Below are 13473 nucleotides of genomic sequence, written 5' to 3'. Positions count from 1 at the left end.
AGAGCTGCCGCTGCTGGTCTGAACTCTTGGGCCGCTGAAGGAGGGCAAAAAGCAGCTGTCCTGGAGGTTTCCCTTCCTCTCGCCTTTACAGGTTCCTTTTTTCCACCTTTTTTTTTTTCCTTCAAACGGCAACGGGCCCCAGCATCGACATCAATCAAGTAAGTTCCACTGTCAATCAAGCGGTTCTGCTCGGCCAAAGCTTCCCCTGTGACATGAGCCACCCTCAGGGGAAAGAAAGTGACCCACAAAGGTGAGGGGAAGGGGGGCAGATGATGGAAGTTGGGGGGGGGAGAGAGAGAGAGAAGGGGCAGATGATGGAATGGAGGAGATGAGAGAGAGAGAGAAGGGGACAGATGATGGAAGTGAGAAGAAGGGAGAGAGAGCAGAAGGCAGATGGATGTCAGTTGAGAAGGGAGAGCAGATGCTGAATGGAAGTGGGGAAAGAACACATACTGGATGGAAGGAGGAGATAAATAAAGGGGGAAGAAAATAGTAAGATAATGGAGGGGTGAGGGAAAGGGGTGACAAGCTGTGTGTAGACACAGTGAAAAGAGGGAAACGGGACTAAATAGTAAGAAAGAATTTAATTTAGATGGAGGCAGAAAATAGAGAAGGAAGACCAGAGAAGAAAAGGGAAGAGAGAGCAGAGAATGATCAGATCTGAGTGGAGGAAATGAGAAGAGAGATATGCTAAAAACCACAGGGGGGAGGGAAGGATAGAGATGCCAGACCATGAGGGGAACAGAAGGAAGATGATGGATGCTAGACCAAATTGGGGGGTGGGGGGGGGCAGGAGGAGAGATGGCAGGGAAAGACAGACAGTGAATGGAAGGGGCAGATGCTGGACTGAAGAGACAGAGAAGGTTATCATGCTGCTGTACCGGGCCATGGTACGCCCTCACCTGGAGTACTGCGTCCAGCACTGGTACTTTAAGAAGGACACGGTACTACTCGAAAGGATCCAGAGAAGAGCAACTAAAATGGTTAAGGGGCTGGAGGAGTTGCCGTACAGCGAAAGATTAGAGAAACTGGGCCTCTTCTCCCTTGAGCAGAGGAGATTGAGAGGGGACATGATAGAAACATTCAAGGTACTGAAGGGAATAGACTTAGTAGCTAAGGCAGGGAGAACGAGAGGGCACTCTCTAAAGTTGAAAGGGGATAGATTCCATACAAACGTAAGGAAGTTCTGTGGTAGAAAGCAACATATTTATTTGGCTCATAACTTGCTGGCGCCCGATATTTTTAGCTCACAGTGAAAAAAGTTTGCTCACAACACCCGCCCGCTTAGAGGGAACACTGGCTAGAACATATGTGTGTGTGTCTGTCTTTATTTCTTTCTCTCTCTCTCCTTAGCCGCTTTTTTTCTTTCTGCCTTTCTTTTTCCTTGGCTGTCCATCACCACCCCTTGCCTGCTCCCCCTGTCCATTTTCCCTTCCTTTTACCTCCCCTGTGTCCACCACCACCCCTTCACTGCTCTCCTTATGCAGCAGCAGCCCTTCTCCCTTTGTTTTACCTCCCCCCTGTCCAGCAGCACCTCTTTCCTTCTCCCCCTGTCCAACATTAGTCCTCCGTTCCTTTTCTTCAACCCCCTGTCCATCAGCATCTCTTTCGTTCTCCCCCTGTGCAACGGGTGCTAGAGTAGACGACTGGTTTTTTTTTCCTTTCTCTCTCTGTGCTTGGATGCTGTCTGTCTGTCTGTCATTCTTTCTGTCTGTGTCTCTTGTCTTGCGCCCTGCCTGCCTGTATTTCTCCATTGCGCCATGCCTGCCTATCTCTCTGTGGCCCCCTTCTCTTCCCCGGCATGATTGGTGTGTGCCCCCAGAACACCCTTCCCCCCAAAGCAGTCCCGTTTCCCAATGCCCCTGCCCCCTTTTGTGCCATGCCTGCCTGCTCCGTGGCCCCCTTCTGTTTCCCCCCTATGATTGCTGTCTGGCCCAGCAAACCCCTCACACCAAAGCAGCCCCCTTTCCCTCTCCCCTTGTTGAGCCATGCCTGCCTGTTCTGTGATCCCCTGCCCATGAATGCTGTGTGCCCCCAGCACACCCCTACCCCCAAAGCAGCCCCTTTCCCTCTCCCTCTCCCCCTGCTTGCCTGCCATGCCTGCCTGCTCCCTGTGCATCAGCATTTCCCTCCCCCTCACCTGTTCCTTCGTAGCAGCATGGAGATAAAACGGCTCCCTTAGTTCTTTGCTGGATTTTTTTTTTAAGTTTAAAGATGCCTACGTGGCTCCTCTCACGATCTGGCCTGCGTCGGAAGCCTTCTCTGACACAGGCCGGGATCGTGAGAGGAGCCACGGCGGCAGTTTTAAACTTTAAAAAAAAATGCAGCGAAGAACTAAGGGAGCCGTTTACAAAGCCGCCACCGCGGCTCCTCTCATGAGCTGCACTTATATTATGTCGGAAGATGAGAGAGGAGCCGCAGCGGCGGCGGCAGATTTGAAATGAAAATAATTTATGCGGTCAGCCGGCTCCCTCGAAACCCTCCCCCCCCTTTCCGTTCCCGCGGTCCGTCTGGCTGCGTTGTTCTCTCCCTCATTCTCAAACCGTCCGTGCCCTACCTTAAAACTTGCAGTTCAGGCCTTGAGGATCATGGCAGGGAGGAAGGCATTGTTTGGCGGCCGCTGGAAGTTGGGGGGAGTGATGAGCCAGCGGTGCATCTGGATTGTGAGCAGCCCTGCCTTCGGTCCTGTCTCGGTCCCACTAAACCGGCTGGCAATAACGAAGTCAGACATCAAGGGGGCTTTCCCTCTTGCTAAATCGCTATAGGCTCTTCCGGTCTCGATTCCGCCCCTCAGGATCGAGACCGGCAGAGCCTTTAGTAATTTGGCAAAAGGGAAGAACCCATGGCATCTGACTTTGTTATTGCCAGCCGGTTTAACAGGGACAGGACCGAAGGCAGGACTGCTCACAATCTGGATGTGCCACAGGACTCGGCGTTCACTCGCTCTGTGACGGTTCAAATTCTGCCAGTGACGTACTAAGCGCGCATGCGCAGTCGTGCGGCCACACCACTACAGAAAAGGGATCAGGGAACACGTTTCGCTATTGCGCATGCGCGGGCTAGCATTTTATTATTTAAGATAAATAGAAGAGCTCTTCCAAACTATTATTATATATAGCACCACATAGATGCATTAAAGTTTCAGGCTTGGCTTGGTTCGGTGCTCCAATCCTCCAACGGTGACACGGGCTCCCTAGTCCCTCGTGCTGCCTCGTGCAGGAAAGGGTGGGCTCAGGTCCTGGCTCCCTGCGTTGAGTGTCTGAAGTTCAGGTAGAGCCACGCTCGGAGGAGACGAAGGATCCGGGAAGCAGCTGAACCTCACTTCTTCATTCATTAGCAGGGACTGGGGCGCCTGCAGCCAAACTTTGCATTGGGGAGTTGGTGGACTGGAGAGGGAGAGATGGGGAAAAGTTATTTGTGGTTTTAATATTAAAAATGCTGGCTGTTACAAAAAACTGCAAATAACAGTTAAAGTTATTCACAGTTTTTCCATATTTGCGGCAATGTTCCGCCCGCATCCACCGCGAATACAGAGGGAGAAGTGTAGTCATTTTTTGAAACTGACTTTCTAGATGTCGTAATAGAATTCATGTCTGCAGTGTGTCAAAATTTAAAGGGTGTGTGTTGGAGGCATGTTATGGGTGGGCTTTGGGCATGCTTAGCACTTGGATGTCGTTTGACGACAAACATTTACCAAGATGTCCAGAATGCCATTTACAATATATTCAGGCCTTAATAAAGATAAACTTGTCTTCTGAGTGAAAGCAACATAAACAGTAAAGCAAATGGTCGCCTCACTCTCATTCAAATCACTGTTGAAGCTTATAAATACTAGTTCTTTCAATTCATTTCCTTCTGAACAGAATGCTATTTAGACATTTGTTTTAAAAGCAAACAAGGGCCATAAAAGTAGCCAAATTGATCAGATGACCACTATGGGGATTAAGCCATGACCCCCCCCCCCCCCCCCACACACACACACACACACACACTCTCCTCCAGTGGTCACTTTTCCCCTCCCCCCCAAGACCTGAATGAAACAGTACATACCTGTTACTATAACAGCAACACATGGTATGGGAAATTCTAGTAGAGCAGCAAGCAGGTGTCTGGAGCAGCTTGGTGGGTGGTGTAGTGAACCATAGAGAGGGGGACCCAGGCTCATATTCCACTCTAACCACTACATTTAAGGTGGAAAGTGTGAGCCCACCAAAATCCTTTATGGGTCAAGCTATTCCCAGAGGACTGTGACAAAAGACCACAATCAAGGTTATAGTCAACCTGATGTAATAAGAGTATGGATAGAATTTCTGGAAGTGAAATGCTGAGAAGCAATATTGTGGGAATATGAGAGAATTCCGATTCTATTTGCTGAATGGAAGAAGAACTTAATTTGGATAGCTTTTCTAGTCTAGTGAGAGTGCATCTATTGCATCTGATGGCAGATCTAATAATCTTTTTTTAAGTTGTGGTACCACAAACTTTTTACTAGTAGGGTAGTTAGGGATAAAACTATTTAGTTATACAGATGATTTTACGATCATCATCCCATTCGTTAATTCTATCTCTGAAACTATTCCTAAAGCTTCAGAAGCCATAAACGTGATGGAGCACTGGATGACAACCTTTAGGCTCAAACTTAATTCAGAAAAGACAACTTTCTTCGTTGCTTCGCCACATCCGCTTGACACCAAATCACCACTATGTATCAATAATCTTAATTACCCTATCCAACCTACCATAAAGATACTAGGTGTAACTTTGGATCAGTGCCTAACCATGAGAGACCAGGTGGACTCCTTAATCAGAAAGGGATTTTTCACTCTCTGGAAACTCAGATCCATTAAAGCTTATTTCGATACAGCGGCATTCAGAACCCTAGTCCAATCCCTCGTACTGAGTCTACTTGACTACTGTAACATCGCCTATTTAGCAATTTCCCAAAAGAACATGCAGCGTTTACAATTGATGCAAAATGCAGCGGTCAAATTGATCTTTGGGCTGAAGAAGTTTGACCACGTGACACCCTACTACCGGCAGCTGCATTGGCTGCCAATGGAGGCGCACGTAAAGTTTAAATTTGCCTGCTTCTGCTTCAAAGCACTACACGGACTTGCCCCTAAATATATAACTGACCTTTTCTTCTTCTCAGCCAACAGACACAAGAGAAGCTCACATTCCAACTTCATTTCCCCCCCAGTGAGAGGTTGTAAAGTGAAAAAAACACCATGAACATCTTCTCTCGCACCAAGCAGCATCATGGGGTATAGACCTAGAACAATTGCTTTCGCCCACTACTTATGAGGAATTTAGGAAACGTCTGAAAACACACCTGTTCCTAAAGTATCTAGACAACTGATCCTCTCTTCTCTCTCCCCTCTATAGCGATTAACTTGTTCTATTGATCACTCTCTCCTCAAAAATGGATTTCCTGTCCTATTAACCCTCTTTCTTCCTTCCCTCTTAAAGTCAATCAATTTGTACCTTTGCTTAATCTTTGTAAACCGCATAGAACTTCATGGTATTGAGGTATATAAGCTGTTATTATTATTATTATTATATAAGTAGAATAATATGCCGGTCACAAGAGATCTTTTTATTTACCCCCTCTTCTGCGAAACTGCACTAGCAGTTTCTAGCGTGGGGAGCTGCGCTGAATGGCCCGCGCTGCTCCCGATGCTCATAGGAACTCAATGAGCATCGGGAACAGCGCGGGCCATTCAGCGTGGCTCTCTGTGCTCTCTCTGCGCTAAAAACCGCTAGCCCGGTTTTGTAGAAGAGGGGGTTAGTGTTTCAAAATATATCTTCTGATATATTGATGGTAAATAAATATTTTGTTGGATTCCACCTGGGCCTTTGGACTCTCCATTTCTGTTTTTAAGTCATTACTTTTGAAAGATTTATAAAAGATGGAGTCAACCTTTTGGTCATCATATTTTTAATATGACAAAGTTTAGCACTGTGAACTACAACAGGATAAACAGATTTGTGATCAAGGTAACTAACAAGGTTGGGGGCATCCATGAATGAATCAAATACAAACAAGAATGAATCAAGTACAAAAAAAAAAAAAAGCTATCAATTCAATGGTTGGATTTTTGACAGAAGTAGAATCAGTTGCTGAGGAGGGTTTCTCCAAAGGTTTTTTGACTTATAAAGAGAAAAATATATTTTTTTATTACTAGAAGTCCAAAGGTACCAATAATTTATAAGCACCTAACTTTAGGTGTACTTTATAGAATTTGAGAGTAAACTTGTATCTTGAAATATGTGATATACTGTTTGAATGATTATATTATCTGAAATGATTCCTAGGTATGCCCTTGTTCCTAACATGTGATCCACATTGAACTTGTTGCAGATAAATGTGGAATACAAGCATAAACCTTATGTTGTATTGCCTTTAACTCACCCCCTCTTCTACAAAACCGCGCTAGGAGTTTTTAGCGCAGAGAGCCGCGCTGAATGGTCCGCGCAGCTCCTAACACTCATTGAGTTCCTATGAGCATCGGGAGCAGCGCAGGCCATCCAGCGCGGCTTCCCACTTAGACACCGCTAGCGCGGTTTCGTAGAAGAGGGGGTCAGTGTTCTGAGGGCAAGATAACGGTCATATATAAGTAAAAGTTCTGTTAATGGCAGCTAAATCAGCTGGCACCTTGAAAAACTGTGCTATGTGCCAATCATGATTAGGTGCCATTAACAGAATCGTAGCTAGCAACACCTAAGAAAAAAACTTAGGCACCGGTAACGTAGGCCAGGGTTTTAAAGGCCTACATTACCGGTGCCTTGTTTTTTTGAGAATCAGGCCAGGCCTAGCTGCGTCTAAGGTCATCTCTGCCCCTAACCACGCCCATTTTGACCTTAGGCACCACTAGCCATGCTGTCAGTGCAATTCCAGCGCCTATCCTAACAGACACCTAGCAGCGCCTTTTTTTTTTTTACAAGATTTTAATTGGTTTTAAACATGCTCAGTTACCACGCCAATTAAAGCAATTAAGTTAGGTGCCAGTAGGCGCAATCAAGGCAACATAACATACAGCACCATTTACAGAACATAGGCATTAGTATATCTGGGTTTAAAAAAATGTTTGGAACAAGATCCTAGAACAAAAGTCCAAACTGTTATTAAAGTAATTGCGGGGGGGAGGGGGTTATGCACCATGGAATCTAACTACTGTACTTTTTTAGGTTTTTGTGGCCTGGATTGGCCAAGGTTAGAAACAAGATATTGGGCCTTTGGTTCTGACAGTATGGTAACTCTTTTATTCTTTTAATTGAGTTTCCCTAACAAGAGATCAACATTTAATTGAGAAGGAACTCCTCGTCATCTGCACAGAGCTGCACTTTTCTGATAAGAATCAGGAGAACAGTCATTCTGAACATACGTTTTAACAGCAGTCCCCAAACGACAAAGGCCTGGATTCTATAAATGGCGCCTTAAATTAGGTGCCCGTAGGGGCCCTAGTGGCACCTAACTTAAATTGAAAACATCATTTTTTTTAAAAAGTGTCTTTAAAAGAGAAAATATAGGCGCCTAAAAAAGGTACCCAAGTCACATCTATAGAGGCATTTTATGATGCCTAACGCCACTGTAGGTATAGCAATGCCAGAAGTGGGGTTAGGTATCGTAAATTGTCTCCAAAGACTTGATTCACCTGATAAGTAGGCACCAGAAATGTAGGCCTTGAAAACCCTGGCCTTCATTTCCAGCACCTACCTTTCCCGAAGGCACAATTCTATAAACGGCATCATCATGTGATTGACACGCAATCGATGGCCGGTTTTAAGGCGGCTGCTGTCAACGGCATCATATATAGAATCCGGGCCAAAGTGAATACAATCAATGTTTACATTGAGTTTACATGATCAAAATTTTGTGATATAGTTTGTTCAGATATGTTAGAGCAGGGGTGCCCAAAAGGTCGATCGCGATCGACCGGTAGATCACGAAGGCAACGCAAGTCGATTGTGTTGCCTTCGCATTCTACTTGCTTCCCAAGAGCCAGATGGGCCCGAAGCATCCTGGCGGTCCTTGCGCGCCCGGCAGCTCCACTCACTACCTGCACGGAACAGTGCCAGTCAGTCAGTCAGCCTCCCTCCCCTCCCCCCACTGTCCTACCTTCTTTCAGGGATTCCCAGGCCAGCCCTGGAGCTTTCCTCTCTGCTACGGGCCGCCCCACCAGAAGTAGGAAGTTGCGTCAAGTGGGGTGGACTGAGGGGCAGGAAGCGGCAGAGAGCGCGAGCTCCGGGGGATCGATCGTGAGCACCTCGGAGACGGTGGTGTGGAGGGTAGAAGCAGGAGGAAGGAAGGATTCGGGGGGGGGGGAGAGAACCGATCGAACGCCTCATCGTTTCATTGATGTCCTGGGGGGACAGTCCTTGGAAAACTCCCGTTCCGTGCAGCATTTTGTGACAGGTAGTGTTTGTGGCTCCTAGGGTGAGGAGGGGAGGTGGTGGTTTTGAGGCCTGTGCCCCGATGGTGGCGGCGGTTTGGAGGCCTGTTCCCCGATGGCGGTGGCAGTGGCTTGGGAGCAGGCAGGGAGACAGAAAGAAGGGGGAGCAGGGAGACAGAAAGAAAGGGGGAAAGGAGAGAGAAAGACAGACAGAAAGAAAGAGGGGCAGGGAGACAAAGAAAGAAAGACAGAAAGAAAGGGGGGCAGGAAGACAGAAAGAAAGGGGGCATGGAGAAAGAAAGATAGACAGAAAGAAAGGGGGGCAGGGAGACAGAAAGAAAGAAAGGGGAGGGGGGCAGGGAGAGTGGAAGAAAAAGTTGGCGGAGGGAATGAGGTCTGGAAGCATACAGCAGGCTGAAAGAAGGGAAGAAATATTGGATGCACAGTCAGAAGAATAAAGTGCAACCAGATACTCATGAAATCACCAGACAACAAAGGTAGGAAAAATGATTTTATTTTCAATTTAGTGATCAAAATGTGTCCATTTTGAGAATTTATATCTCCTGTCTATATTTTGTACTATGGCCCCCTTTTACTAAACCACAATAGCGGTTTTTAGCGTAGGGAGCCTATGAGCGTTGAGAGCAGCACGGGGCATTCAGCGCAGCTCCCTGCGCTAAAAACCGCTATCACGGTTTAGTAAAAAGGGAGGGTGTATATTTATCTATTCTTGTATAGTTGTTACTGAGGTGACATTGCATAAAGTAATCTGCCTTGACCTCTTTGAAAAAACCTCGGAATATAAATGATAATTAACATTTTCTCTGCGTACAGTGTGCTTTGTGTATTTTTAAATTTTATTGTTGGTAGATCATTTTGACTTGGTCATTTTAAAAGTAGCTCGCAAGCCCAAAAAGTCTGGGTACCCTTGTGTTAGAGTCTGGTAAAGGCATCTTTTCTAGAAATACTTTAACTGGACTGTGAAAAATCTTTTAGTCTTATAAACTTGGGATAAATTTTTAGCCTAAAAAATAATAAATAAATACATTTGCAGACTTCATCCATTCACATTCTATTGTGATTATATAGACTTTCCTTTTTCCTCCACATTCCTTTATCTCGCCCAGTTTACCTATCTCTTATGTAAGAGTGAAAATGTTCTTCAGTTCACCTAGTCTAAGTAAAAATAATAACAAACAGCACATTAGGATCTTTTTTCTGTCTAGCCTGAATTCGATTTAACATCCCAAGCACAAAAAAAAAGCCTATTGTGACAAAAAAAATCATCTATATGAGTAGCTTTCATCATCATATTCCAATTCATCATCTTCATCGTCCAAAAGTCCATATTTAAATTTACGATAAATGGTGCCATCTTGGCCCATATAGACAATGTCATCATCATCATAATCCTCCTCTTCTTCATCCTCCTCCTCATCTCGGTCACGAAACTCAATAACTTGGTCCTGCTCGAAGCTTTCCCGGCTGGCCATGTAGGAAGGAAAAACTTTGGCTTGATCCAGCAGTTTTTCATATCTAACCTTACTAGTGGATTTTGCTTTGGATCGGGACCTTTTCCAAAAGAAGATAGCCGCTCCGATGCTGAGGATCAGTAGGATGGACGTAGCAATGAATATAGCTGTTTTCCCTTTGCTTTCAGAAGGGACGAGTCGTCCAGTCTTTAAGAGACACTCATCTGCCGGATAAAGCACATGAAGTTGGCTCATTTTATTTTTATGTTCATGATATATGTAAATGGAAGAAATATACGGGCCGATATGCAGCTTACAGTAGTCAACAGTCTTAAAAGAAATGACCATCGAGGGTAGAATATGACCTGGATATTCAATACCATGCCTGATCCTGGCAGAGGCTTTGAATGTCTGGATCCTGGCCAGCCACAGAAAATATCCAAGTGCTGGCCAATATTCAAACCAGCACCCAGATACTGTATCTGGCCAGACTAAGGGGGATCTTTTACTAAGGCGCGCTAGCCGATTTAGTGCACACTAAATGCTAACATGTCCATGGAATATAACGGGCGTGTTAGCATTTAGCGCGCGCTAAATTGTCTAACGCGCCTTAGTAAACGACCCCCTAAGTTAGGATAGCCTTTTTTGCTGTTCTAACTCTATCTAATCACTTACCTTGCTAGCAGTCTGAAAATTACTGTTAACTGAGTAAAGCCCAACTCTACCCAGACTCTGCCCTTGGCACCGCCCTGGAACTAACCAGATAGTGCCATGGTGGTCTTCCTGAATTCTCAACAGCACTCAATGGCATAGCTACAGGTAGGCCTGAATGGGCTCAGGCCCCCCCCCCCCCCTTCTTGTCTCAGTCCCATTCAGCCACGGCATCACACTACCCTCTCCTCCTCTCAGCTCTGTAGCCTCTCAACATCTGCACTCCTATCTCCAAACCTCGTCCCTCCCTAGTGCACCTAGTGCACCTTTTTACTGCTGACACCAGCTCCCCTAGGCTTCCCTCTGTTATTTCTCGCCCTCACTGATGGCACGTTTTGTTTCCTGTCTGGCGAGATGCAACAGAGGGAACTGGCACCAGCACGAAATATGTATCGCAGCCGGATATGTATGCTAGATGCGGGGTAGGTATAAATACCAGGATTGGGGGTTTAACAGAGCAGGGCTGTGGGTAGAACGGATTGAGGACGGAATGGGGCAGGGCCACGCGTCCTCTGTTTTATGAAGATAAAATCTGGTAACCTGTAAGCTACACCACTGACAGCACTGTCTTGTTATTTGCCAGGGATCACTGGGCCTCTCCCACCCAGTTAAATTATTTTAAATATGTGGTTGATATTGTTTTAGGCCTATTTCCTTCTGTTTACTGAGTGAAAGACCAACAGTAATACACTTCCTTTTTAATCTTCTACTGTCCTCTCCTTGCCACTGTCAGGAGACTGGCCTGTGGGTTTCATTCAGACTATGGGGTCCTTGTACTAAGATGTGCTAACAGATTTAGTGCACACTAAGGCCCTGATTCTCAAAAAGTGCGTCCCGATTTTAGGCAGCTGTAGGCGTCTAATCAGCCAATCGGGATGCACGTTTTAAAAAAAAAAAAATGCTCCCCAGGCAGGCCTGAAGGCACCTCCGGGAGCCTAGGGAGACCCGCAAGACGCCTAAGCTCGCCTAAGGGCCTTAGGCGAACCTAGGTGGCCCTACGCGTCTCCCTAGTAGAGGAAGAAACCTTAAAAATGTAGGCCAGCAAAATGCTGGTCTACATTGTAAGTAGACGCAGCTGCTATACTTATCGCGGCAAGGGATCTCTCTGCCGCTATAAGTATAGCGGGCCGCGGCCTGTCCGATCGGATGCCCCCCCCCCCCCACGACATTACCGATCTCCCTCCCACCCCGACACTACCGATGCTGGCAGGAGAGTTCCCAATCCCTCCTGCCCGAAGACAGCGCACCCCCCTCCTGCCCGAAGACGGCGCACCCCCCCCCCTCCTGCCCGAAGACTGCACACCACCCCCCGGCGCTAACAACCCCCAAACTAACCTGTTCTTCGGGCCAGACGGTTCTTTCCCGTCTAGCCGGTAAGCCCGCCTCGTCGAAATGAGGCGGGCTCGCCCCTTCCCGGCCCATCCCGCCGAAGTCTAAGGCCTGATTGGCCCAGGCTCTAGAAGCCTGGACCAATCAGGCCTTAGGCATAGCGGGTCCGCCCATCCCCACTTGGCCAATCAGACCTTAGACTTAGTGGGGATGGGCGGACCCGCTTCTAGAGCCTGGGCCAATCAGGCCTTAGGCTTCGGTGGGATGGGCCGGGAAGGGGCGAGCCTGCCTCATTTCGACGAGGCGGGCTTACCGGCTAGACGGGAAAGAACCGTCTGGCCCGAAGAACAGGTTAGTTTGGGGGTTGTTAGCGCCGGGGGGTGGTGTGCAGTCTTCGGGCAGGAGGGGGGGATGTGCCGTCTTCGGGCAGGAGGGGGGGTGCCGTCTTCGGGCAGGAGCGATTGGACACTCTCCTGCCAGCATCAGTAGTGTCGGGGTGGGAGGGAGATCGGTAATGTCAGGGGGGGGCGGTTGGTAGTGTCGGGGGGGGGGCGGTCGGTCGGTATTGTCGGGGGGGGGGGGGCATCCGATCGGACAGACCGCGGCCCGCTATACTTATAGCGGCAGAGAGATCCCTTGCCGCGATAAGTGTAGCGGGCCGTGTCTAATCTAACCCGATTCTCTAACCCGCGTCTGTAACATGGACGCCGGTTACAGAATCGGGGTTTAGTTTAGGCCGATTCTGAATAGGACGCCTCTCCCGGGCGTCCTATACAGAATCAGGGCCTATCGCCTTCAATATAGGCGGCCTGCCTGGGGAGCATTTTTTTTTTTTAAAAAACGTGCATCCCGATTGGCTGATTAGACAGCTGTAGGACGCCTACAGCTGCCTAAAATCGGGACGCACTTTTAGAGAATCTGGGCCTAAATGCTAAGAACCCTATTTTATACCTATGGGCTTCTTAGCATTTAGCGCATGCTAATCATTAGCATGCGCTAAATCTATTAGCGTACCTTAGAAAAAAAGGACCCCTATGATTGCACAGTGAGATCCGTGAAAACTAACCCCCTTTCAAACTACAGCTGGCAGTGCGGGTCGGTGGGGTAAATGCTCTGATGCCCATAGGAATTGAATGGACATTGGAGCATTTGCCATTCGGCACTCAGCTGTGCCGCTTTGAAAAAGGGGGCCTAAGATAGGGACACAAACTGGTCTGGTTATTTGGTGTATCCACAAGGAATATATTTCAGATATATCTGTTCCTGTTTGGTGCAAGAATCAGGCCATTGGCACGTACGGGTTATATCAGCAAAAAAACAAATGTTTGTTGTCCCCAAGAATCAGTGTGAAAGAGCTGTGCCAGAATAACATACATGAATCAGTATTCCTGCATTTTAAGCAGCTGGTAGCAGCTGCACTTACTCACTTCTAAATCTCCAGATATGCTGTAAACTGGAATATCCGCTCCACCGAAAGAACAAAGACAGCATGTACTGTCTTATTCCAAGAGGAAAAACTGCCCCTGGTGCAATCTACTTTGGCTATAGTGTTGTTCATGGACTAATTC

At 47.3% G+C, this 13473-nt stretch overlaps 1 protein-coding gene across 2 annotated transcripts in view; it reads right to left on the bottom strand.

Moving 5' to 3' along the window:
* Positions 1 to 9191: 9191 nt before the first annotated feature.
* PCSK5 (proprotein convertase subtilisin/kexin type 5) overlaps positions 9192 to 13473 on the bottom strand; it is a 767735-nt gene continuing 763453 nt past the window's right edge. For both annotated transcript variants that reach the window (XM_033926861.1, XM_033926868.1), the window contains one exon: positions 9192 to 10089. In XM_033926861.1, the coding sequence (XP_033782752.1) occupies positions 9677 to 10089 (413 nt within the window). In that variant the 3' untranslated portion in view covers positions 9192 to 9676. The remainder of the gene's footprint in view (positions 10090 to 13473) is intronic.

This window comes from Geotrypetes seraphini, chromosome 1 (assembly GCF_902459505.1).
Source record: "Geotrypetes seraphini chromosome 1, aGeoSer1.1, whole genome shotgun sequence".
NCBI lineage: Eukaryota > Metazoa > Chordata > Amphibia > Gymnophiona > Dermophiidae > Geotrypetes > Geotrypetes seraphini.
This window is presented reverse-complemented; position numbering and strand designations above follow the sequence as displayed.